General features: G+C 37.6%; 4 protein-coding genes across 7 annotated transcripts; 1 reads left to right on the plus strand and 3 right to left on the minus strand.

Moving 5' to 3' along the window:
- Positions 1-1,417: 1,417 nt before the first annotated feature.
- On the plus strand, positions 1,418-4,217 carry trim35-13 (tripartite motif containing 35-13). The gene is made up of 6 exons (XM_017425422.3): positions 1,418-1,871; positions 2,638-2,733; positions 2,827-3,057; positions 3,157-3,179; positions 3,270-3,388; positions 3,471-4,217. The coding sequence occupies exons 1-6, from the start codon at positions 1,470-1,472 to the stop codon at positions 4,007-4,009; spliced, it is 1,410 nt and encodes a 469-aa protein (XP_017280911.1). The 5' UTR covers positions 1,418-1,469; the 3' UTR covers positions 4,010-4,217.
- On the minus strand, positions 4,214-12,845 carry slc27a1a (solute carrier family 27 member 1a). 2 transcript variants are annotated; one of them, XM_037978589.1, is made up of 13 exons: positions 12,448-12,845; positions 11,988-12,155; positions 11,499-11,893; positions 10,897-11,064; positions 7,278-7,347; positions 7,071-7,162; positions 6,867-6,976; positions 6,546-6,755; positions 6,335-6,461; positions 6,070-6,207; positions 5,599-5,711; positions 5,346-5,492; positions 4,214-5,228 (listed from the first exon to the last, which is right to left on the minus strand). In XM_037978589.1, exons 2-13 carry the CDS (start codon positions 12,152-12,154, stop codon positions 5,148-5,150), a joined length of 1,818 nt encoding a protein of 605 aa, XP_037834517.1. In that variant the 5' UTR covers position 12,155; positions 12,448-12,845; the 3' UTR covers positions 4,214-5,147. The 2 variants fall into 2 exon arrangements, with proteins under 2 accessions (XP_037834517.1, XP_017280910.1); XM_017425421.3 differs by having other exon boundaries at positions 5,599-5,763; positions 12,448-12,838.
- Positions 12,846-13,048: 203 nt separating this feature from the next.
- Positions 13,049-17,036, minus strand: ptger1c (prostaglandin E receptor 1c (subtype EP1)). Of its 3 annotated transcripts, none has more exons than XM_017425424.3 (4): positions 16,450-17,034; positions 15,580-15,631; positions 13,618-14,535; positions 13,049-13,466 (listed from the first exon to the last, which is right to left on the minus strand). In XM_017425424.3, exons 3-4 carry the CDS (start codon positions 14,521-14,523, stop codon positions 13,242-13,244), a joined length of 1,131 nt encoding a protein of 376 aa, XP_017280913.1. In that variant the 5' UTR covers positions 14,524-14,535; positions 15,580-15,631; positions 16,450-17,034; the 3' UTR covers positions 13,049-13,241. The 3 variants fall into 3 exon arrangements, with proteins under 3 accessions (XP_017280913.1, XP_017280912.1, XP_024863617.1); XM_017425423.3 differs by having other exon boundaries at positions 15,580-15,681; positions 16,450-17,032; XM_025007849.2 differs by lacking the exon at positions 15,580-15,631 and having other exon boundaries at positions 16,450-17,036.
- A 213-nt stretch (positions 17,037-17,249) lies between these two features.
- Positions 17,250-25,294, minus strand: LOC108241274 (adhesion G protein-coupled receptor E1). The gene is made up of 19 exons (XM_017425303.3): positions 24,957-25,294; positions 23,448-23,528; positions 23,072-23,218; positions 22,833-22,985; positions 22,579-22,725; positions 21,799-21,921; positions 21,633-21,676; positions 21,436-21,540; positions 21,036-21,189; positions 20,715-20,837; positions 20,445-20,635; positions 20,182-20,346; positions 19,645-19,839; positions 19,207-19,424; positions 19,035-19,095; positions 18,850-18,941; positions 18,446-18,614; positions 18,266-18,361; positions 17,250-18,081 (listed from the first exon to the last, which is right to left on the minus strand). Exons 1-19 carry the CDS (start codon positions 24,985-24,987, stop codon positions 18,040-18,042), a joined length of 2,337 nt encoding a protein of 778 aa, XP_017280792.1. The 5' UTR covers positions 24,988-25,294; the 3' UTR covers positions 17,250-18,039.
- Between the last annotated feature and the right edge of the window lie 500 nt (positions 25,295-25,794).

Genomic DNA, 25,794 nt, shown 5'->3' on the forward strand with positions numbered 1-25,794 from the left:
CTATCCACACTTAAACAACCAGGCTGCATGCTAATAAGATATTTAAAAAAAGAACCATCAGTGCTGCATTGAATTTTACAGATGGAGGCTGAAATTTCTTGTCAGGATGTGGATGAGTCCTGTTGCGCTGTGTGTGGAGAAACCTTCCTACCTCCATTTGTCTTCAGCTGTAAAAACTGTGCTTGTGGTTTCTGTAATTATTGTTTGGACACAACTCTGTTCTAAAGAGTGTCCTCTCTGCTGTAAAAAGGGAGTCTTAGACTTCCACATGAATCATGTGATGCACATGGTGAGAGAATGGTTCTCTTTTGTGTAGCTGACCCAGAGCCGATCTGCTGTATTTGTAGCAAATCAGGCCTGCATATGACCCACAGAGTGCATCCTTTAAAGGAGGCCTTCAGGGATCATAAGGTGAGAAAAAAAAAAAAAATAACAGCTTTGCTTATGCTCCTCTGCAAATAGAATAATGCCATGTTTGTTCTGACCTTTTCAGTTTTTATAAGAAAATACACGTGCACTCAAAAAAGACAAGCTTGGTTTGTGGTTAGTTTTACAATGATATTCATTTTTCACAGGCTATCTTTATCACTCAATATGATTCAAGATTAATTTATCTAAAAATTATTAATCAGGTCAATTAAATAAAAAAAAAACCTGACATGTACAATTTGGTGCCTAGCAGGCTGTGAATCTTACCAGAGAATGTGCTTGGGCAATAATAATGCTACAACACTGATTTAAAGTCTTTTCATGCAAGAGTGTGTGCTCCCTGGGCTTTTACTCCACCAACACAAACTATTTTTGTGCAGAATTCATTCTAGTAACCTAGCCAGCACAACCAAATACTGGGTTACAGGACAAACAAGCTCAGATTACTGTTAAATACCTTTGACATTAACAAATTAACCTTCAACAAGGCCACGCTACTGTGAGTGCACTTTGACATTAGTTAAAGCATTAAATGAACTGTCTCTTGTCTTAAACCAGGGGTAGTTTGAGCCCCCCTCCCCCTACCACTCCACAAAAAGAAAAGATGATGCATAAAGCAAAACCTTTTGTCAATGAAATGCCAGAAATCACCTCTTTTTACTTTTACTCTGAAATATGGATTGCTTTTTTTCTCTTTTGTTAGGCTGTGATTGGTTGTATTTTTAACAACTAGACGAGTTATAACAAAGATTAAAACTTCCAGCTTAGTCTTTTCTGCCTTCTTTAGATTTATCATATTTCTGCTGAGCTACAGAAACACAATCTCTTGTGTGTTAAGTGAGATTTATTTTATTTAGACGGGTGTTTATTTGAGAACGTGCAATTATCACTGGCCATTTCAACAAAACATACGATTACATGAGATATGCCTTTGGGAGCTGAAGTATTAACACTTATCTCCGAGGTTAAGATGAGGTAGTCTGCCAGATAGGAGGGTGGGGCTTAGAGCCTGCCTTTTCATCAAAGTGCTGGGACAAAATATGGCCACCAGACACGCTCGTTCCGAAGATGACCTTTCCTGTCCAATTTGTGGACATATTCTCAGTCAGCCAGTTGTCCTCACTTGCAGGCACAGGTTTTGTAAAGCCTGTTTAAAAGACAGCTGGGATACACAAGACAGCAAAGATTCCCACAACTGTCCTCTGTGCTGGCGACGTTCCTCAATGGATCAAATAGTAGTCAACACCGTGCTGGAGAAGGCCTGTGAATCCTTTAGAGAAGACAGGAGCAAGAACGATCCGGATGTTTGTAAAGAACATGGAGAAAAGCTCACACTCTTCTGTTTGGAGGATTTGGAGCCAATTTGTGGTGTGTGTGGCAAAGGAGCTCCACACAAGGGACACAGGCTCTATCCAGTTGGGGAAGGTGCTCATGACTGTAAGGTAGGCATGGTATTATCACAAGGCTGGTCAAATCACTGTTTCACTCTTTTAATTGCAGTTGAATATTGATATAAATTACTGTACTTACAATATATTGGAATAACAATTCAGTTCCCCAGTTTCATGCTGATTATTCCACCTGGAAGAAAAACTGTCAGAATTTTTGTTAGAATATCTGCCACAGTGTTTGAATATTGGGTTAATATTAAGTTAGCTGTAGATCCCCACTGACTAAAATAAGTTTTTTGTGTGTACCTAAACATATTATTTTATTATAAGTTTGCCATTATTTGGAAAATGTACTATTTTTTTAAACTACTTATGCACTTCTCAGTTTGATATGCTGAACCACTGTGTGAGGGGTTTTGGGCAGAGTTTATTAACATTCTAATTATAGATTTATATATTTGGTTTCCTGCTGCTATTCAGATCCCGAAAGAACTGAAACTCGACTCCTACAAGGTTTTAGTGATGCTACATTCATTCTAATCCTGTCTTCCCAAGAGGCCAGAAAACATGAAGCACTAATGTACAATTATTCTACTGCTTGTTGCATTGCACAAATGCCTGGAATGTCAGCACAATCTCAGTTCTGATGATGATCTTTAGATTTGTTCTCTTGATACCACTGTTTTGTAATGCTTTGCATTTCCATGGAATGCTGCAGTGGACTATGTGACAGCTGAAAGCCCCACTGTGCTGACAGCTTGGCCACCTGCCAGACTGATCTTGTTGTAGAGTTGATGCCCTGTCGCTGATATTTCAGGAGGAACTGAAGAGCGCTCTGCTGCCCTTGAAAGAGAAGTTACAGCTGTACAAGAGAGCAAAAATCATGTGTGAGGAAATGACAGAACACGTGAAGGTACTGTCAATCCCAAATCTTTCCTTGAACAGATATACAGTAGGAGTTAAAGTGTGAAAGCAAGTAACACCAATCAATCATGTTTCTTTCCAGAACCAAACTAAACACACTGAATCACAGATTAAAGAGGAATTTAAAGCCCTTCATCATTTCCTGGAAGAGCAGGAGGCTGCAAGACTTGCTGATTTAAAGGCTGAAGAGGATCAGAAGAACCTAATGATTGATCAGAGGATAGAGGAAATGAGCAATGAAATGGCGTCTCTTTCTAACACTATCAAAATAGTGGAACAAGAAATGAAAAGCCACGATATTCCATTTCTTAAAGTACATAAAACACTACCATAACTTAATGTATATAGTGTGTATTGTAATATACATTCATAAGAAGCTATAATAAGTTGTTCTTTTATTTTATTTTTTCAGAATTACAAGGAAACAATTAGAAGGTACAACTATTAACCATGTTTGGTACCCTCTAAGATAACACAACTTTACAGAATAATTTTCAAAAACTAACATCACCAGTATCTTTTCAGAACTTGGCAAAGTCCTCTTGACCCACAAATGATGTCAGGGGCTCTGATTGATGTGGCCAAGCACTTGGGCTCTCTGAAATATAAAGTATGGGAGAATATGAAGAAAATTATTAATTACAGTAAGTTTCATGAGTAATTTACATGTAAGCATGTTTTATTTTTTTTAAATACATGAGTAACTTCTTTGTTTTTTTTCTTAAGCTCCAGTGATTCTGGATCCCAATACAGCAGCTAGCTGCTTTATCCTCTCGGAAGATCTCACAGTTGTGCAGAACTCTACTCAGATTTTCAAGCTGCCAGACAACCCAGAGCGTTTTGACGTTAGTGCCGAGATGCTTGCTGCTGAGGGCTATTCCTCTGGTCGTCATAGCTGGGAAGTGGAGGTGAACGACAACACCTACTGGGTTGTAGGAGTAGCCAGCGAGTCCATCATCAGGAAGGGCAAGCACGTGCTGACACCAGCAGAGGGATTCTGGACTATAAGATATCGTAATGGAGAGCATAAAGCCTGTACTGCACCATGGGAGCCGCTCAACATGAGTAAGAAGCCAGAAATTATACGAGTGGTTTTGGATATGGACCGAGGCAAGGTGACATTTTATGACCCCAGACAGAGAACCCCCCTTTACACCTTTGAAAACATCATAACACTCAGAGCCTTTCCCTACTTCTGTACTGCTTGTAAAGAGCATCCCTTAAAAATCCTGCCAACAAAAATATATTTGTCAACAGACCGATAGCTTAACTTGGAGACAGAATTTCAATTGTATTTTGTAAATGAATGAAAATATTAAAAATGTCAATTTGCAGTTTAAGAAGATTGTTTTCTTGTGTTCATGAGATGATTGTAGCATGGTCACATGATAGTATGCACATAAAAATGAAAGTTAGAAAGAAACTGCTTACATCTTGTAAACTGGTTTAAATAAATCACATTAAACAAATGCATTTCGAATTTGTTTAATTTGAGTTACAACAAGACAGTAGCTGAAGTTGTAAATCACAACACCTAACACCTATGAGATTTGTTACATAAAATGACAGTCATAAAATGTATGTTAGCTTTTTTAATGATTTTTATATTTATCTAAACTCCTTTTTCATAAAAAGGGTTAAAAATATGAAACACGTTTGGAGTTTTAAAAAAGGCACATACAGTAATACTGTGCACAAACCTATGCTAGTGTTGTTTGAAGGATCAAACAAATTGGATATGTTTTTGCATGGCACTCAATGAAATTAAAGATCTTCTTGTTAGCTTAAGTTCATTATGTTTTTGAACTAGAAGTTGTTTATTCTGCATATTTAAATTAAGTCTCTCACTCTCTTTAAAACAGGTAGGAGTAACACAATACTAACATTTAAATCCACACATTATTCTAGCAGCTCACAGTATTTTCTGTAACAAAACTTCTGACTTGATGTTACTATTTGTATTCTAAAAACATTAATAGCATGTATCCTATTTGTAATTAACTGTGGAAGAGGTCCACTCTGTGTGGGACGCTCTAAGGCTTTATGAGGTGTTCAATTAATAATTAAAAAAAATTAATAAAGGGATCAAATGCCCTCATATCCCATCCTAATGTGTTAATTAAACAGTGTTGACATGCCATCTGTAACAGTACTCTGTAAATAGTCTTCTCAGATCTGTTCACTGAATGCTTAAAATCCAGAAGTACCCCAAGACTTACTGATGCAGACATAAATGTATGCATATTTCACTCTCTCTCTCTCTCCACATCACCTGCTTTATCTGTTTAACTGAGGCACTTGTGCTTTACTGCTATGCCCCCCCACATCATAATGACATTCTTCCTTCCAGTATAGTGTTGTAGAGCTTCTCGTCCATGGCCTCATATTGTGCAGATCTACTGTTCAAAAAGTAGATCTGATCAGTTGTGAGACGTGGGTCATAACCCTCCTTCTGCAGCCGGGTTTTCTGGATTTTAAATGTACCTAAACAGAAATATTTTCATACATAAAAACAAATTATATTTCATTCATATTACATTTTAAGCAATCATATGGTATGTATTTCTCATTTAAATGACATAAATTAGTTAATGACTTCACCTGTGGTGTCCACTTGTGGGGAGATTCGCAGGAACACTGGGCGTGCGTAGGAAGGAAGCACTCGCTGGATATTCTGCAAGAAACTGTTGCAGTCAAAACTCCCTGTAGCATCTGCAATGGCAGCCATGCCTGCCTTACCTTCCACACCTGGAACATAATACAGTGATAAATATTAAGCATGAAAAAGGAAATTACAGTAATAGCTCCAAATGATCCTAAAGGAACTTGTCGAGCTCAGTAAAAAGACTATCACCTGGCACTGCCACACCATACACAGCCACATCAGTTTGATCAAGAAGATTGCTGAGTATGCCCTCCACCTCTGTGGTAGAGACGTTTTCCCCTCGCCATCGGTAGGTGTCTCCACTGCGGTCACGGAAGTACATGTAACCAAGTTCATCCATCACTAGTACGTCACCTTCAGTGAACGTAAAGCGAGTTAGCTTCCAAAATTGAACCAAAAAATAAACACAGACTGCAAAAAGTTTAGGTGTAGCTAAAGTTATGTCACACTGACTCTGCTGAGTACTATCAAATAAAATCTGTCAATTTAACAGTGCATTTATTTGAAACCTTTTGTCTCAACTTCTATGTTTTTTAAAGAATATATTAACTTTATTTTAAACACTTAATGAACTCAAGCTAATATACATATTTAAATTAAAAATTATAAGCATTACTAAAAGAACATAAATGAGAATATAAAAAAAGAGAGATTGTCAACCTGATAAATATGCTGAATCATTTTTCTTGAAGACATTGTGAGCGATCTTCTTCTTTGTAGCATCCTGGTTAGCATATCCATCGAACCGCCGTAATGGATCCTGCTGATTGATCCGGCCTACCAGAAGCCCCGGTTCTCCTGCGAAGCAGACAAGACTCAAATTCATCTTCTTTATTCATCTTTCAGACGATCAACATAATACAAAATATAAAGACTCCCAAACTACATCAAGCAAAATCCTCATGCAATAAACCATAATAATTACCAGGGCGGCAAGGCACACAGAGGCCCTGACTGTCCCGAATAAGTTCCATTGTTTCTTCATTCACTTTCACCAGGCGAATGGGGTACACAGTGGGAATAATGCGACTGTTGAATCCACAGGCTCCCACCTGGCAGAACACAATCAGGTAAGCTTATATCCAAATCATTTTTTTTCTGCTTATTTGCAAAGATAGAGAACAATGAATTCCAACTTTTCCATCCATGTTAGCAATGCTGCAGTTGCATTCAGTTGCTCCATAGAACTCGCCAATCTGCGCCACGCCAAATCGCTCCACGAAGGCTTCCCACACACTGGGGCGCAATCCATTCCCAACTGCCAGACGAACTTTGTGGCTCTTCTCAGCTGGTCGGACTGGCTGAGATAGTAGGTACCTGCAGATTTCCCCGATATACTGCACCACCTATGAAGAGAGGGAAAAAAACAAAAAAAAGCCTCATTATTTCATCAGAGTTTCTGACACAAACTAATCAAATATGGCACCTCTGAATATTGGTTAAACTTTAACTCTTACAGTACAGTTGTACTTAATGCAGTCATCCCAGAAGCGGCTGGCAGAGAATTTCTTCTTCACCACCACAGTGAGGCCATGGATTAGACACTGACCAACTCCAATAATATTACCTGGAAAAAAGAGAAAGCTTGAATTTATTTCAATCAAATCTAACTCAGGGACTAAAAATATATCATTCAAAATCAGCGGGTGAGCAATGCTTACCTGCTGAATGATAGAGGGGCAGGCAGTCATAGAGAATGTCATCAGAGCGCATGCGAAAGGCAAAATGCCCAAAAGCTGCAATTCTGTAGTATCTGTCGTAAGAAAGATTAGATTTTCGTAAAAGAGATTTTCAGACACTTTCATTGGCTGCACAGTAACTGTAACAACTCTTTACTTTTTAGGCAGTGGCTGTTCCATAAAACGTACCGACTGTGTACCACAATGGCAGCTTTGGGCAGTCCTGTGGTTCCAGAGGTGTAAATATAAAACAGATGATCTGCACAACAGAATACAGTACAACATCACAATTTTATTTTGCAGTTTTTAAATGTCTTTACAGAATTTAGTAAATGTTAGAATGAAGCAAAAGAATGACAGAAAATAATACTGTCCTCAATCTCAACCTTATGCTTTTTGCTTATAACAGGCTTAGCATAGTTTGCATCTCCCTTTAAATATACATTTCTGTTTGTTCATCTAAGATGTGTAACAATAGCTTGTTTCCCCCAAGCAATAGTGGGATTTAAGATTGAGCATTTTCACAATATTTATACTATTATTTTACTGCCAATTAAAAAAAAACTGACTGCATTATTTAGGAAATCAATACTTAAGGCTCTTGTGTGAGAGAAAGTCAAAGTATATTTGTGCACAGAGACTGTTCATAACAGAATCCTAGCTTTCTAGTTAGAAGTCAAACATGCATCTTTAATACACAGTGCTCATGTTCAGCAAAGTTGCATAAAAACAGCTGACAGCCTGCAAGCGAGCCATCTGAGTTTTAAGGTGACAGTGGCTCAGGAGGTAGGGGTTCATCCTGTAACCGGTGGGTTGCTGGTTCAAACTCCCCCTCTGTCTGTCTCAGCCATTGTGTCCTTGGGTAAGACACTTCATTTGCCTGGACTACTGGTGGTGGTCAGAGGTCACCGGTAGAATGGCAGCCTCACTTCTGTCAGTCTGCCCCAGGGCAGCTGTGGCTACAATGCATCTCACCACCATCAGTGTGTGAATGTGTGGATGACTGATTGTAGTGTAAATCGCTTTGGACTCCTCAGACTTAATAAGGCGTGCAGGCCATTTACCATTTAAGGGTTTAAAAGCTTCAGTGTTTCTATCAGCAATGTTGCACCAACACAAATCAGGCAACTATTTATTATTTTATGGCCCTTTGTTTCTTTCCCTTCACATCTGTTAGGCTACACAGTTAAACTTATATAAACTTTTGCAAATAATTGCCATTACTGCCACTCATTTAAGTATGAAATATGCACGTTTGAATAATGACAACAGTTCATGTGACTGAAGGCATTTGTGACTTTTACAGAAGCATTAGTAGACTTGCTGAAGTTCACTTTTGTTGGTCTGCTGACAGCTGACTCTGTCATGTCAGCAACATATTTCTTTGAATGCAGAGCCGATAACCGAGATCTGATCACTAAGGACATATTTTACTGCCAGGTCTGATCACTCATGTTTTGAGCTATTAATTTGTTATCCGATCAGGCAGGACACCTTCGCCAGGTCTGAATGATGCTACTGAGGACATGTCCAGATCAAATTACTCAATAAAACACTCAAAAGAATGCAGCTAAAGTGATCACAATGATTAGAGACCTTCAGCTAATAAATCTAAAGAATAAATAACCTATTTTAAAATCACAAACAAATGTAGCAAAACCCAATATCTTTACAATTATGACCATCTGTCCATGTTCTTTACCCTTTTTTTTTCTATGCAGGATCACAGAAGAGCTGGCACTTCTCTCCAGCAGTCCCTGTGGGAGAGGTGGGGTACACCCTGGACAGGTTGCAAGTCTTTCACAGAGCCACAGACAAACAAGACAGACAACAATTCACGCTCTCACTCACACCTAGTGGCAATTTAGGGTTACCAAGTAACCTAACATGCATCTTTTTTATCTGTGGGAGGGAACCGGAGCACCCAAAGAAAACCCACACATGCACAGACAGAACAAGCAAACAAGTAAACCTGCAACCTTCTTGTTGTTGAGGTGACAGCTCTAACCACTGCTTCACATACACACCAATTCATTTCAGCAAAACACTGTTTAAACTATCTTTCCTTTTTAGTATTTGAAAGAGTGGCGTGTTGTTTTACTATAGAGCTAACTGCACTGTAAGGAGCGATGTGTTCTTTCTGTAAGTGACAAATGAGTGGTTTCATCTGCCACACAAACTCTTGTCAGTTACACTGTTGCTGCCAGAGGGCTTTTGCTGCAACATTTAATGTTTCATACACTTCAAGCAAGATTTTTGTGAGAGACTTTATAAAATTTATAGCAGCAGATAAATACAGCACTATTTCCAAAGTAAGGAATTAGAGCAAATAATAAAAATGAGTAAAAAAATCATACTACTGCATTATAAAATTATAATTAATACAAGGCGATGCTTCAAATGGGAATGCAGCTAATTTTACCAACTAGCATTACAACTGACTTGACTGCAGTGTAATTTGTGAGTAAAAACGCCCATCAGCTGACAAAGATGTGAATGTTAGTCATACAGATACTTGGAAAGTATTCTGTTGCTTATGCAACTATGTGCCATCTATATATAACTGTAGATAGTACATACAAATATAGATGAAACTTAACCCTTCACCCACACATTTGCACGCTGACAGCAATATAAAATTAGAATTGATCATTATATTTAATGATTTTGTGATAGCTATTTCCCTGTATCACCTGAACCTAATTTAATCTATTAAATAGTCAGTCCATCATATATTTCAACTTGATCCAATAATCAGTCCTTCTGACCAGAAATTAATGTTGAATTAACAACTTATCATTTAGATTATGAGTTGAAAAACACATTTAAATCTTAATCTGGTAAGCCTACCTTATGCCAGCAAAAACATGCAATCGTAGCTGGTGATACAAAATGGGCTGTATTTGTTTATATTTTATGGTCAGGTAAAACAAAAACGATAATAATGCAAAAAGTTTCAAATATCTGTAATAGAAACCAGGCTCTGATGTCACAGTACAAAGGGTTTTGAGTTGCAAGCATGATGTTGATGGTTACTGTAATAAGTTGCCGTTAAAAACAGGCCAGTAAAGACAAGTTGTGTGAGTCAATCGAAACAAGTCTTGTAGAAAAAAAAAGGAAAAAAGTGTGAGAAAAAGAGGTGTACTGTGATAGGTTTTTAATAGATTCAAGGGATTAGTAATTTGTAGAATAAATATAACTTAAAAGTTTGGTTCTATAAAACACCAAACAAAACTTTGACAAGTGATTCTAACATCTACATAAAAAAACTATATATTGTACCATTTTATGTGTTGTAATAATGCTGAGTAACCATGTAATATTGCAGTCACAGATCTTTTGACATACATGTACAGCATACATGTAAAGTTACAAATCTTCAAGATGGCAACCTACTAATACAGTAAATCTTAGAAGGCTGTGCATTGTCAAACCTGTCCGCATAACTAAAGTGTGGAAATGTTATTAATATATTTTTTTCTTTCTGTGCTTGAACTACCGATGGGCAAATAGACCCTTTGATCATAGATTTGCAGATGAGGAACCCTTTGTTTCCTCTATGCTGCAAGAAAGCAGTGAAATGTTACCTGGTTTCAAGAGATGTGCTGCAGCACTTAACCACACAACCTTAACAATAATTGCATATATTCAAATAAAATATGAACAATAAGAAAATACAGAGTAAAACAGCTGCCTGAACCAGATTCCAACTACAGATTAAAAATGTGCTAAGTAACATGTATAATCTAATGAGGCATATTTTACAGAATTTGCTGCAACATGACACCATGCTTTGATCCCTACTCACCACTCATGCCTTTGTGGGGAACACAAGGTGCCGGAGGATGTCTAGATGCAGTAGCTAAAAGTGGATCCAGAGGCTGAGCCCTCAGACTGGCCAGATGTTCTGCAATGAGGTCTCCTGCACAAAACCGCACCATTGTCTGGCTGATGGACGAATTGATCTCCAACATAGCTTAGACAGGAGGAGAGAACACAAGTTATTATTTTAAAGCAGTAAATACTATTTTTGTGACCTTTTTCGTATACAGCTAAATCAAAACAAAAGGAGTTTTGCATGTTTGTGGAGTTGTAATATTATCTACTTTTAGATGCCACATCAGGAATTCCTAAGGTGATGTGATCACACAGCGGGCCTAGGCATGTTAGACATAGTGAATATCATAGTTTCACATACTGACTGAACGTTAATTCACGTAAGGCTGACCAACAGACCATTTTGACGAAAAATATGCAACTTGTGGAGGTCAGTAGTTTGTCTGCAATGGTGATATAATCACCTTATTCTCTGATACAGAAATTCAATGCGATCTATTGTCTTCATAGGGAATTAAAACATGAACCGTTATTTCTCTGCAACTGTCGTTGCCATGTTTAGCACATTCTTACCATCAGCAAGCTCAGCTCCAAACACAATCGCCCGTGACCCTGAAACTGACAGGCAGTGCAGGAGAGAATCACAGCGGAGACTGAAGTTTATAAGGGCTGCTTCCACCCCGACTTTGGCCAAGCCCAGCCAGAGTGCCACATACAAAGGCCTGCTTTCCAAGAAGAGGGCCACGATATCTCCAGGGACCCATCCTTGACCTCTTGCCCAGTGGGCTACTGCATTAGAGAGCTCATCCAGCTGGGTAAAGGTCCACGTTTCCCCTGTGGCCTCATAGATCAGTGCTGGTTTATTCGGGTAGAGTTTTACTGTCTGGGCGAAAATGGAAGGAATATTGCTTCCGTTACGCATGTAACGCCATAACGCCAGCTTCACCCTCAACAGCACATACAGGCCACTGACCAAAAGTGGGAGAAGAGGAGAACACATCTAAGTACACAAAGATGCAGAGCCATAAGTATCGCAACTTTATTTGACCAAAGTTGACTTACTTGAGATCTCTCTTGGCAGTTCGTGCTGCAATATAGAAGTATTTCCAACTTCTTGTGCCCAGATATACCCCTAAGCCTGCTGCCAGACTCCAGGACCAGGACACCCCAACCAGACGCAGCAATCCCACAGACCCCAGAGAGGCTGACACACTCGCTGCATTGTGCATTCTTGTCACAGAGCGAAGGAAGAAAAAGAAAGGATGGGATTTTACACAATAATGGGCTTGACATAAAGCCTACATGGGTTCCACTTAGTGGACTGAAGTGCAGACTGGTACACACAAGTACGCATAAAGACTTTTAAGTTTATAACTTTACAACATAAATCCCATAAAAACAGAGCGTCTATTTTGTTATTACTACACTCATAACAAACTCGAGTAGTGAATGTTAACAGCTGCCACGCTAGATTACATTAGCTCTTATCGCTAATTTACAGTAAATTATGTACACAACTTACCTATGAGTCAATATTTTCACACGATGTCACCTCTCACCCAATAACCCCGACGGTAGGCAAAATTAGTTACTTTCTTACTTTCAAGCTTTGAAATTGTCCTCCCGCTGGAGAAAGCGTCGAATAACAATAAGCAGGCTTTTGGGTGAAACCAAGACTTTTGAAATGTTAGAACAGTTAGTTTTCTGCGCCGTAGCGGTCAAGTTGTTAAGAGTTTACAATATTTAAACTGTATTATGGGTTAGCGATTCAAATAGGCTGGCATTTACAAGGTAGCCCTAATAATTACAACTTGAATAGCAAAAATAACAACAACCCTAAAGAAAACTGTAAGATTCGGTGTGATTCAGGCTATTTTCTGTACTCCATGTTGAAGAGTGCAACTGTCTTCAGAACCCCGCCCGTCCCGGGCGTGAGCCTTCTAGAAGCAGCTCAGCCATTGGTTAAATCTAGAGTCTGTCAAACGTTTCTCAATTTTGATTGGTCTATATTATCCCTGCCCAACTTCTCAACCAACCAATTTGTAGGTGGCTGCTACTGAATGTAGGACAAATCCGCAGGACACCGGCTCAGACTACTAACTAAACGTTGTGAAATGTAGTTTCGAGTGCCATTACATATTCAGTCCACACAACTGTTTAAACTCCAGGCATGCTAAATATGTACAGTCAAGCTCCCCAAAAACAAAACAAAACAAACAAAAAACAATGAAAAAAAAATGTACATGCTTGTATATATTTTTAACTAAACACATAAAAAATAGTGAAAAGCTTTCTCTCTGCAATGACACAGGGCCATTACATAAAGGTCTCTCTGCGACTGTCTGTAAAGGACGGATTTGGTGTCATGAAGCTTTGATTGTGGAGTCCACAGCACAGCTTTGAAAGCATTGTCCTTCTTATTAAGATGTACACCCAGGGGTCCAAGATTTGATTCCAGGTGACCATGCGTAAGCTCTGAAGAGTAAACCTATCTTCCTGGCCTTTGGGATCCCGGTTGAACTGCTTCATGAAAATGTTGATCTGCAATGTAAAAGGAACATACAACATTCACTCACATTCAATTAGCACATCTAATTGTTGAACCTAACTGCAAATCTAACTATGCAAAGCATATCTGTTAATATAAATATTTATTGAAACAAATTCTGCAAATTAAAAGAGTAGTACACACAAGAAAGGGGCCCCAGCAGACACAGGACACCACAGTGACTCCTGCCAGTTGCACCAACATTTCCACTTCCAACGAACAAAAGATGGTGGAAGTTGATGTAGATGATGCCCGAGAAGAACCTTGAGCTGAAGGTTTTGTATAACAGTTTCTTGACTTTAACTTGGCTTTCAGCAAAGGCAGGCCACTCAGGACGTTGCAGAGCAGGGACAAAATGAGTGCAATGAGGCCCAGACATGAGAAAGCCAGAACTAGATTTTTGTCAGCTGTAGAAGGTGAATCTTGAATAGGCAAAAAACACCATGTGTCTGGAAATTGAGTTGTATATTTCCCCACATAGAAAATAGGTAACAAAGCCAGCACAAGTGCAGAAGAGATAAAAATTAACACCACTCTCTTCACATGAGCCACTGTAATGTAAACATGAAGAAAGGGTCGACTGATTGCCACCCAGCGCTCAACTGCCATGGCACAACCCAACAGCAAAGGGCACAAGCCAAAAAACACCATACTCGCACCAAAGATTTTGCAGAAGGCCACGCTGGATTTCAAGGATGGCATTTTATACCTTGCACTTATGTGTCCATACAATGCAAAGGCACCTAGGATGAAATGACCTCCCAGGTCAGCCAAAAGTAAAGCCACTGTCAGCAGAAGAAATGGTAGATTGGACTGGCCTCGGAATCTGCTACGAGACATAGCCAGGATTCCCAAAGCAGTGAGGTTGGAGATGGTACCAAATATCATGGTGAAGCAGGACATCAGTAAATCTGAAAGTGGAGGGGAAGTGGAGTTGCTTGTGGAGTGGCTCGTGGAGTTGCTTGTGGAGTTGCTTGTGGAGTTGCTCCAATTAAACTGTATTGTTAAGTGAGGAATAAATGAGGTCACAGGTACAGGTGTAGTCATCATCTTTAATGTGATCTGTGAAAAATTAGAAGTTTGAAAATAAGCATTAGTGCAAATTTACTGATTATAAACTTTTCCCTTGTGCTTTATTGAAATTTGTTATGTCCTTTTAAAGGTTTCTCAAATGTAAATGATGCTGAGACAACAGATTCGTTTGTGCAAAACTACAAAGAGCTCAAATGATTCATGTGTGCAGCTAATTTAAAGTGAGTTCATCTTCACCACAGCAAAACAAACACTGCATGCTGAGAGCACAGAATATTTATGATTAGTTAAGAATTAAAACATGCCATTGTAATGGTTTAATTTTTATTGATTTGCACATCATGCTTTCAGGCCATGCACTGGATTATTCTGTTTCTTGTGGTGTAATTTCAGTCATTTTCACACATTTAGTATTACTCATCAGACCACAGCTTTTATAAACTCACTTTTCTACTCACTCTTGAGACTCACCATCATTTCTGTTCAACAACCTTTTACTTGACAGTGTCTCACTATTTTCTCCAGTTTTTTTTTTCTTTTGGTTCTGCTGAATTCAACTGTAATATTTCAGGTAGATTTTGTTTTATTATCACATATCATGATGTGCTGGGGCCTTATTGATTTTTCATGTCATGGTTTTTGAAAATAATATTTGATGCCTTGACCTGGATGACTGAAAATCTACAACAAAAGATTTCTGATATCACCCCTTACAGAAAAAAGAAACACAAGGAATTAAATTTTTTTCTTCACACGTGATCACATAAACATGTTGAAAACTTTAAAATCACCTGAGAAACATACAAAACACAAGTTTTACATGTTAATTTAAGGCACGTTCACATGAAAACGTATGTGTTAACAGAAAGTTTGTGTTTTTTGATCCAAATTAACGTGGGAAACGTGCAAAACGTGAAAATATTTGATTTTTATATGTGAAGTTCATGTGGTTTTTCCATAAACGATTAAACACAGGCAAGATAAGAATTTCAACATTATTGTTAGCCACAATGCAACAAAACATTGTTTGATGTTTCACAATAGTCTTCATTTCTTTCCATGAGAAAATCATACCTTCCAACGGAGCTGCCTCAAAGCAACAATGCTGACAGACTTGATGTGGAGTCTGATTAGAAAATGCAGATCAAAGTCAAAATTCCACAAATTGTGATTTGCCTTGAAAGAAATATAAAAATAAAGATTAAAACTGCAGATAATAGTTCAACTAGTTCATTTCCATGGTTTTGACTGTCTGAATCTGTTTCGTTTTCACTTTTAATGAGGATGCATCTCTTTAAATTATAAAAAGTTAAAACCAAAGGATATCTTAGGAAAGACAAATGAAGGCTTCTACTTGTGTCTTCACAATAACTCACTTCTTACTATCTGAATATCTTTGTGGCAGTCACTTGTCATGCACCTACGTAAAAGGAAGCAATTTCTCTGAAACCACAGAGTGACTTTATAATTTCATGGAGTTCAGGGATTATATACAGAAGTGGAAGAACATAAATTGTTTACTAATTAACTCTAGAAGTTCTTTAAACAGACACCAGATACCATACATTTCTCCCAATTTTCAAGGCTTTGAATGTCTGGTTTTATGTTTCTACTACTAAATATGGTATTCTTTAGAGAGGCAAAACAATTCAAGCAAATAAAAAGCTCTAGTGGAAATAGGTAAAGCACTTTTCCTACTTCATATTGTTTTAACACCTAAATAATTAGGACATTTGAATTTCTTTCCAAATTCTAGCGCTGTTTAAGAAGAATAATGACAGCGTACCTATTTCATAGTTTTCCCTCAAGAGACATGTAGAAGCCTGTTCTTTACGTGTATGCCAGTTTCACAACTATCTCAACAGTTATCTTTGGAGAAAGGAATGCACCGACGTTAGTGATGTGAATCACTAATAAATGTTATGAATTATGAATAAAACTTACCTTCAGACGACACTGGATGAACAGTTTTGAGATAGTGCAGAATAAGAGAGCGAGCGAGGATGACTACGTCTCTTATCAAAGCTGCCCTGTGTGCTCAGTCAGTTATCACTATTTCCTGCAACCATTTGATTTTTGTTCCCCTCCCTTTGTTTTTGTTTAGCATTTCTGGCAGTTTACATTCTGCCCGGCCCTGCTTCCTCTCTCTCTCACTCTGGTGCAGTGCTCTTTTATTGCTACTGTCTAGACCTGCATTTTCCACTCTCCTCCCCTGTTGAATGTGTTCCTTCATTCATGGATTAGTTCTACCGATTTTTTTGGACCAAAGTATTGATTAACTGCTTGCTAAATGGCTGAACAGTCATAAACAGATTTAGCTATTAAAAGTTATTCTCTCCCCCCATTTACATTTTTAGTTTTTATTTTCTAACTAAAAAAACCTCAACAACAAAGAAATTACAGATCATTTGGCAGACACTGAACATCTTCAAGCATATTGCAAAATTGCTGCTTTAAGACTTCTCTGGCATATGATCACACTAACCTTTAAATACACAGAAAATATACTTGAAAATAACCCAAACTACAACAAGATTCTTAGATGTAGGGATTCTGTGAGATTTACTAACCCTTCTTAGAATGAAAAAGCCAGTTCCTAGTTCAGGTTTTTCTTTAGAGAATCACATCTTTAGGCCCACATGAACAGGAATGAAGACGGAAGTGATTCATTTCCTCCGCAAGTTCGAAACTGTGTCAACCCAACGGTGAGAAAAGACATGAAAAACCACCAGAGGCATTAAGAATAAGGTGCATTACATTTATTTGACCAAAACATAACGACAGGCAAAAATATAATTTTAAATAGTCTCACACATAAAAAGATAAAATATCAACTGCAAATATCAATGTGAAAGTCCAAATGTGCAATAAACCATGTTTTACAGCAGTACTAATGTTCCACAGGACATCAACTAAAGTAATTTTATACATTTTTTTATAATCAGATTCTATGAAAGCTTAGTAAATAAACAAACCCTTTAAATATAATATATATATATATATATATATATATATATATATATATAGCAGATGGCATTCAAACATGCAAGCTAAAGTGTCCAGCAACTTATAGACAAGCATACATTATGAAAATAAATTTGTAATAAATACTGTCCTTGTATATTTTGAGTCATATTTATGTCAACAGTTTAAAGATTGCTTAAAGGAGAAATACATCTTGGAATGTCCAGTCTGATTGAATTAAGTACCTGGATGAAAAAATGTATTGTACCTGATAAAACAGGTCCTCAGAATATTGATTCAAATGTGGTTCAAAATCAGTGCATTCATGTTTTTTTCTGAATATGAAATATTTGGTGTTTTCTCAATTTATTTTATAAAAAAAAACTGCAGAATTTACTATTTGACAAAATTTCAGAACAGATAATCTTCAAAAATATATAGACTCAGTCACTATTTACAGTATGTTGGTGATCAGGAAAATGGTGTTGGTTACAGAAAGATCCAGTTGCAAACTGAATCTTGAAATGTTTGGTAAAACTGGACTTTTGCCCCAAGTCTTGGTTAGCTTCCTTAAATGTGAGACTCTCCTGTGTCCTGGGTACTTTTGGATCCCTGAGTATAAAAAACAGAGAAGTAGTTAAACCGGTGATAAAAAATAGTTTGTGCAAATAAAAATGCACCTTTATTATAAGGCAAAGCTTTGCTGTATCTCTAAAAATACAGTATATGTCATTTTACACCTCACTGACTTAAAACCTTTAAAAAAACACAGCAGTAAAAATGAGATTTTGCTTACTTGTGCTTTGCTGGAGTGCGAGTAACTGAACTCGGAATATTTCCTCTTTCGAGGTGCACAAAAATGAGTCAGAATGTTTGCATATTCCTCTCTCACCTGAAATCAGAATGCAAATTGAGTTCTGATGTCTGAAAAGATAGCAGAGCTAGTATCATTTTTGTTAACAACATTGAAACCAACCTGTTTAGAAAACAGACAGTGCATAACAAAGAGCATAACTCCTTGAAAGCTGCCAAAAATTGTGAACAGATAAGACATGACTATAGTGCCCTTCTCAAACTGGAAACACCCAAAGATCCACATGGTGCCAAGAATGCACAGCTGAGCCACTGCAGTAATGATGAACGCCCTGCAGGAGGCAACAAATGCACACATATCATTTCTAGGGCTTTTAAACACTCCAACATTTTATGAAATTTGTGTTGGGGAGACCATGATCACACTTCTTTTATTTTGTGAAAAAGGCAAAAAAAGAATATACAAAAGTTAGGCTTTTACTTCCCCACATTGGAAAATATAGTTTGCATACATATTCACTGTACTTTTGATTACTGCAGCCAGCTTGTGGGTCAGTGAGAACTTACTTTATTTTCTGCAAGCTGTCCATATCCGGGTTTAGGCTTGAAAACTTCTGTGCCAATTTCCACGCAGTGATCAGAAAGAAGAAAATGTTTACCTGGAAGACAACATCACAAAGTTTTAAAAAGAAATGAGGTCAATTTTCAAGATTGTAATGAAGTAAAATATCTATTTATGCTTAGAATCTTACAATGATAATGACACACGCAGGACCAAAGAAACTCCAAATGGAATCCAGGTTTAGCCAGCAACTAAAAGATATGTTAAGATTATTTTAGAAGGGTTTATTTAGACCTAACACTTGATTACCAAAGAAAAAAAGAATGAGTATGAATTAGCTGAAATAATACAGGAAAACTTACTATCTCTTAGTTCCATATCCCTTGGCATTAACTAATGCAGAGACAGCAACAATTACAGCCGGGACTCCATAACCACCTGCCATCATGTAGATTGTATTAAAGCTGGTGTTAAAGACCAAAACTACCATCCTGAAGAGCTGTATGCCTTCCAGACACATCCAGCAAAACGCTGCCAGGTAGAAGAAGTGCAGCATCCCTGCTACAACTGCACATCCAACCTAAGGAGGAGAGAGATGAAAATCAGCACTGATGGCTGTGAAAACTGACTTTATGCAGGATAAAAAGACTGAGGAGGGACTGCTTCATGAGATAATCCCTACCACTTGCATAAATCATGCAGTAGCTGCACTTTAATTTGATATTTATGCCTTCCCAGTATTTGTAAGTAGTAGAAACCTTTAATGAACTTTTTTAGCAACAAGCTGTTATAATGTTTACCTTGTTCTCTGTCTGTGTGATGCCTGCAAGAAAGATAATGATAGCGATGAAGAGGCTGATGCAGAGGTGCAGGTGGATGGTAGTTCTTGGGCTTTGGATGGAACGGATCGTTGAGAATGTCAGGATGCAGAAGAACAGACAAATTAGAGAAAGAGAGAGGCCCACCCAGGTGATCAGCTGCAGCTCAAAATGGTCCTGATGAAAGAAATAATTATGTCAGCACATATGGACTGGAGCCTAAACATTATGATCTAGAATTTGAGCATAACATTTATCATCAATATCATTAAGGGTAGCTGTGGAGTAGTAGTAGGGCAGCCATTTTAGGGCTGGGAAGTTGAAGGTTTCATTCCCTGCTATGTCCAAATGTCATGGTATCCTTGAGTAAGACACCTAATCCCTAACTGCTCCCTGGGTACCTAAATAGCTGCCCACTGCTCCGTTTGTGTGTATCTCACATGTGTGACGGGTCAAATGCAGAAAACAGATTTTGTATAGCACATTCATGTTTATAAATTAAAAAAAAAAAGTGTTAACCTCTATTTCATAGAGGGCCATAAGCACAGCAAAGCTGCTCAGGTGGTTACAGGAACACACAGTGTATTTTGGGTTTGATTCCACAACACTGCAACCTCGAGGTGACCACGTCCCCCCATCCGTTGAAGAATCCCAGAACACACAGGTGTGGGAGGTTTCATTTGACTGTAAAACAAATTAATACATGAGGAAAAAAAAGAATGATCTTAGGTTAATACATTTAAAAGTTGACTACAATAAAATCAAATGGAGTTTACTTTTACCTGATCAAGGTGGTACAAAGTTATGTTGACTGTCTCTTTGAGGTGATTTGTGTCTGTATTACTAACAGTGACAGTCACAACTTTGGAGTTTATCCCAAAGATCTGGTTCTCCTCTTGTTTCATGCCACTAAAGAAGCCACCAGCAGATTCTTCCAGGTTTGAATAACTTAGTAAGGACACCACCGTAAACCCTTTGATACCAGGATTACACAGGGTTAGTGTTAAAAATCATATAGTTTTAAATATAATATTTAGCAGTATCATCATTACCAGGATATTGGGAGAGATTTCCAGCAGCTACCTCCATCTTGATGTCCAGTTGAGCATGTTTTGAAGATAAAGTCTTTGTTTCTTGAGGTTTGACTGAGCCATTGTGTACCAGCAGCTCCAGTTCTGGTAGTGGAGAAGATTTTAGTAAACATATAGTTGTACAAAATCAGTAGTTTAGTGAATTAAAGTAAAGTCTATAAGTATAGAAGCACTTATGTTGCAGAACCAGATTGTTTTAATACTGGACAAAAGACTTAGTTTGAATAGTTGTCTGAAAAGAGTCAACTTATGTCAGCTGATGTACAATAATTTCTATTTAACCTGTGTGAGGGGAGGAACTTTTTGTCCGACGGGTTGTTACAAAAGGTCCAATGAGCCCCAGAGCTCCCTCCACCAAGTCCAGAAAGGTGGAGACTTTCCTGTTATCATTCAGGGCTTTACTCGACAAAAGATTGTCGATAATCAACTGCAGAGTCTAAAGCCACAGAAAAGGAGAGGAAACAGAGCTATATAAGTGGATGTAGAGTGAAACAAACAAAAAAAAAATAGAGAAAGACCAGAATTCCATTGCATAAACAATATACAGGGTTGTGCAGCAAATATCTAAACACCATCTGATAGAGCTTGAAGGGGATGGAATTTCCTGTTTCTGTAGAAGCTGGAGAAATTTGAACCTTTTTTAAGTTTAAAAAAAGACATTGGTTCTAATAATCACTTGTACCTTGAGAAGGCCCTCTCCATCCAGCTTCTTTGGATCCTCGACTTCTGTGATCTCCAGGCAACTTTTACTCAGTTGCTTCACATGATCCTCTACAATGTGTGATGTCTGAGAAAAAAAACATTTGGAAAGATGAAAATGAAGTGTGTGACTGCAGATGTGAAAATATGGGAATCAAACACATTCTGACTGGAATTTACCTTTGTCAGATTTTTCACGTTTTTAAAAACACCACAATCCAGTGCTTGAAAAAAGGAAAAACAAAGAACATTTATTGTGCTTTTTAAAAATGTCCTCTTTTTATAACATACAAACACCAATTTTATAATGGCTGCTAGAAACATATGAAAGGTGATATGTATTTACCAATGCAGCGAGACTTTTTGTTGCCATAGTTAGTGAAACCTTCATGACACGCACAGTAATGTCCACTGGGTCCACTGTGGCAGGTTCCATGTCCACAGTATGTCTTATCAAGCTTACACATGTCTGAATTAGAAACAAATTACAGAACAAGTTGTGGTCTGATTTTAAATGTCATCACGGTGATACATGATCATAATTAAAACAGTAAGAAACACTGACTGTCAGGATTTGTTTTTCGTGTTTCTGATTCATGTTTCAGTTTGGGTTTATTGTTTCTTTTTATTTTGTTATTTAGTTGTCTTTTTGTTTAGTCTGGTCTTAGTTCAGTTTTTGCTCCTTGTGTTTTTGTACTCCTGTCATCATTCACTTCTCTTCAGTTTATCACTTGTTCACCTGGTCTAAGTTGTAATCACTCACCTGTGCCCACTTCCCCTAATTACCCTCTGTCTTTAAAACCTGATCATCTCCTCCACTTACTCACTGGGCCATTGTCCCTTCATGCGATGTCTGGTTCCATGTCTTGCCCCTCGTTTCTGCTACAGTTTGGATTTTGTTATGTTTTGTATTTAGTTTTGTCTTTGCTGCCACGTCAGCTTTTGTTTTGGGTTTTCTTTTTATTGAAAATAAATTACTCTTGGAACTCTCAGTCATGAGTTTGTGTATTGGGCTTGTCTCTATCGCCACCCAACCTGACACTGAAAATATTAAATATCTACAAGATATGATTATGTATACTGATATACTGATTATGTATGTGCAAATCTTCATATCAAAACTCACCTTCACATTGTTCCACTTCTCCAGTGTAACTAGATTTGCCAGATTTCAGTTCAAAGCCAGTTTTGCAGACACAGTTATAACTGCCTTGTGTGTTGATGCACAATGAATTCAGACCGCAGACCTTTTCCTCTTTACATTCATCTATATCTGTACAAGGAGGAAGAAGAGATGTAAAACTACTCGAGGAAGTAAACTCACCCTTAGTTATTGCTAAACAGATAAGAAAGCACATAAAACACTGATCATCCTGTTACCTCTGCATGTAACACCGTCATCGCCATGAAAAGTTTTTACTCCAGTAGAAGAGATGAATCCCTTTTTACAAGAGCAGTTGTAACTGGAAATTGTATTGTTGCAAAAAGCATGAGCTCCACAGATGTCTTCAATCTTCAGACATTCATTTATATCTTGAGAGAAAAAGAAAGAACACTCATGCATGTTGTAGTAACAGGAGAATAAACATTTCTGTCATTACTTATTAAAAACAACTTACCTATACATGTTGCTATTGACATTATTGTAAAATTCTCCATCTTTGTTGATGATTCAAAACCTTTTTTACACTGGCAGTAGTAGCTTGCGTTTGTGTTAAAACATTGTGAATTATTTCCACATGGAGTAGGATCACATTCATTGACATCTTAATTAAGGAAACAGGAATGTGTCAGAAATGACCATACTAGGTGTTTGAATAAACATACTTTTATCAATGATGTGTAGAAAAAAAAGGTAAACTTTTTTATTTTTACAAAATATTTTAGCTAACATCATAAACTTCAGATATTCAGTGTTTGAATTTTTTTAAAAGGAAGAAGCACACATTCTGAAACATGTTTGTTTTTTTATGACTGGTAGTTTGTTTTCCATACCAACACATCCTGACGGCTGGGAAGAAAACCCCAAGGGGCAGGACCGTATGTTCTGGGCCATGAAAATAGGCAGGAGCCAAACTGAAAAGCAAACAGAACAATGTTGTTACACTTCATCCTAAACATTCTCGACCATTCACTATAATCAAAATTATTTTTTATCATTATAAGCTTGCGTATGTTTGTGTTCCAAGAAAATCAAAAGATTATTTTGACAAAATTATTAAAGCCAGAATTATGATGAGTTTTAGAAAGTTCCTGATGAAAATGCAAAAGCCACATATTTCTGGTCTTTCTTTCCTCAGATTGTTCCAACACCACCTGCAATGGCATTCAAAAAGTTCCACATGTCTGTTTTTGGTGAGCCTGGTTTCCTCTGTGTGAGGAAACATGAGCTAGAACAGAATAACACTTTGCAAGTAAAGCCTTTTAGAGTATAAAACCAGTTATCTGGGGTTTCCTGAATGAGCAGATGGGTGTAATACACAGCATGAAACAGGAAGAAAGTATTTTATACTGATCGATCTCTTGAGTTCAGAATAAACCTAAATAATGCCTCTATTGTTAATTGGTCGATTTATTGCTCTCATTTTCACTAATAGTATTTCTTTTTTAGAAGATTTTTAGATGCTTGTAAAAAACTAGTACCTATGTAACAATTTGGTGTTGTACGAGAACTTTACTAATAGTTTAGCTGTAGGCAGAATTAACAATATATGTATTTAAAACTTAAACAATTTAAAAACAAAAACAATAGTGATTTTAGATGAACACAGAGCTGATAATGGGACAACATACAGGACTGTACGCTGTTGCTATGACAGTGGAGAGGAAATATTTCGCTATCCTGGATTCTAATTAAACCACTTCTAAAAATGTTCAATGGTTTTCAGAAGTCATATCGTGTTAGTGTTGCTTCTTGTTGTTGGTGGCATGGAAACAGTCCTCCTGAGGTTAGCTGAGCGGTAAATGCGGTCACTATGGTAAGCAGTAATGTGGGTACTGAGAGATGAGCTCATAGTGTATAAATACTGCTTTAAAGTAAATCGAACAAAGGTCCTCTGTTTGCTGCTGTCACCCTAACAGATTATTTAAAGAAAAGCTGCAGTGTTCACTTTTTTTTCTGCTCTTGTAGCTTGAGCTCTTTCCCAGGCTTATTCTGTGACACAGCTGTGAATATTTTTAACATTTTATAACATATCACCAGTGTAACTCTAAATCTGATGGCTAACTTTTCCTCTATGGAAAATTACTAAACAAAGTTTTGAAGCAGAAAATCTGAAACAGACAGTTCATGATTTGATTGTTATTATTAGACATTAGTTTACTTTTAGTCAACATATACTGGATAGCTACACAAAAGACATCAACATCTAGTTTCCCAGGTTAGTAGACTGCTTTATTTATCACTTCCTGTGTACAACTATAAAGTTTTTTGAAAAAACTATCTTTTAAACAGATGATTTTCCATTCAAGCTACTGTGCAAATGGATGACAGATGTGACTCACCCAGCATTAGGAGGGTCCACTTGCCTACCATGGTGAAAACGCAGAATGTCCAAATCTGTATTTTTAAAGTTGAAACAACTTGAGAATTAGTCACATTCAGATAATCAGGAGATCTTTTCTTTCTGTCTCCAATTTTTCATACAATTTCCCAGTATCTGAAAAATGAAAAAACAAAAAAACCCTGAATGTGAAACTAAAAAAATCGCTACATTTTTGCCAATCTCACAAGTTGTTGTGACTTTATCAATCTTCTTTTATCGAGAATTTCTTAGAAAAAATGTCCCTCCCTGACTGTGTGTCTCTGTCTTCTTCTAATCTTAGTCTGCTCTGTCAAGTCATCTGATGTGCTGGGATTATTAGAACATTTAGTGGGAGTTTTCCTCCCCCCCTTCTCTCTCTCTCTCTCTCTCTCTCTCTCTCTCTCTCTCTCTCTCTCTCTCTCTCTCTCTCTCTCTCTCTCTCACTAAAACACGTCTCTGCCTCAGAGTTTTTTTTCAACTAGCAAGTTTTCAGGAACTAATGTTCTTGTTGGGGTGGGGTGACAGTGAGAGGAAGTTATGACAGCTCACTGAAATCTAAATGTTTGACAGAAAGGCATCAGCAGTGTTTTTACACAGGTAATGAATGTTTCTCTCTTGGTACTTTGTCAGTCTCTCTCTCATTTATCTCTTTTGTTGGCAGACATTATGGGACATCCAGGGTTAAACAGAGTTTAGACTTTTAAACTGTTCATTGTTCTGAAGAGTCCCCGTCTGGCATACTCTCACAAAGGGATAAAGCCTGCTGACTATGACGATGACATATATATAGCTTTAGCCTTTAGCCTGCTTCTGATTAA

This window comes from Kryptolebias marmoratus, linkage group LG12, assembly GCF_001649575.2.
Source record: "Kryptolebias marmoratus isolate JLee-2015 linkage group LG12, ASM164957v2, whole genome shotgun sequence".
In the NCBI taxonomy this organism is placed as follows: domain Eukaryota; kingdom Metazoa; phylum Chordata; class Actinopteri; order Cyprinodontiformes; family Rivulidae; genus Kryptolebias; species Kryptolebias marmoratus.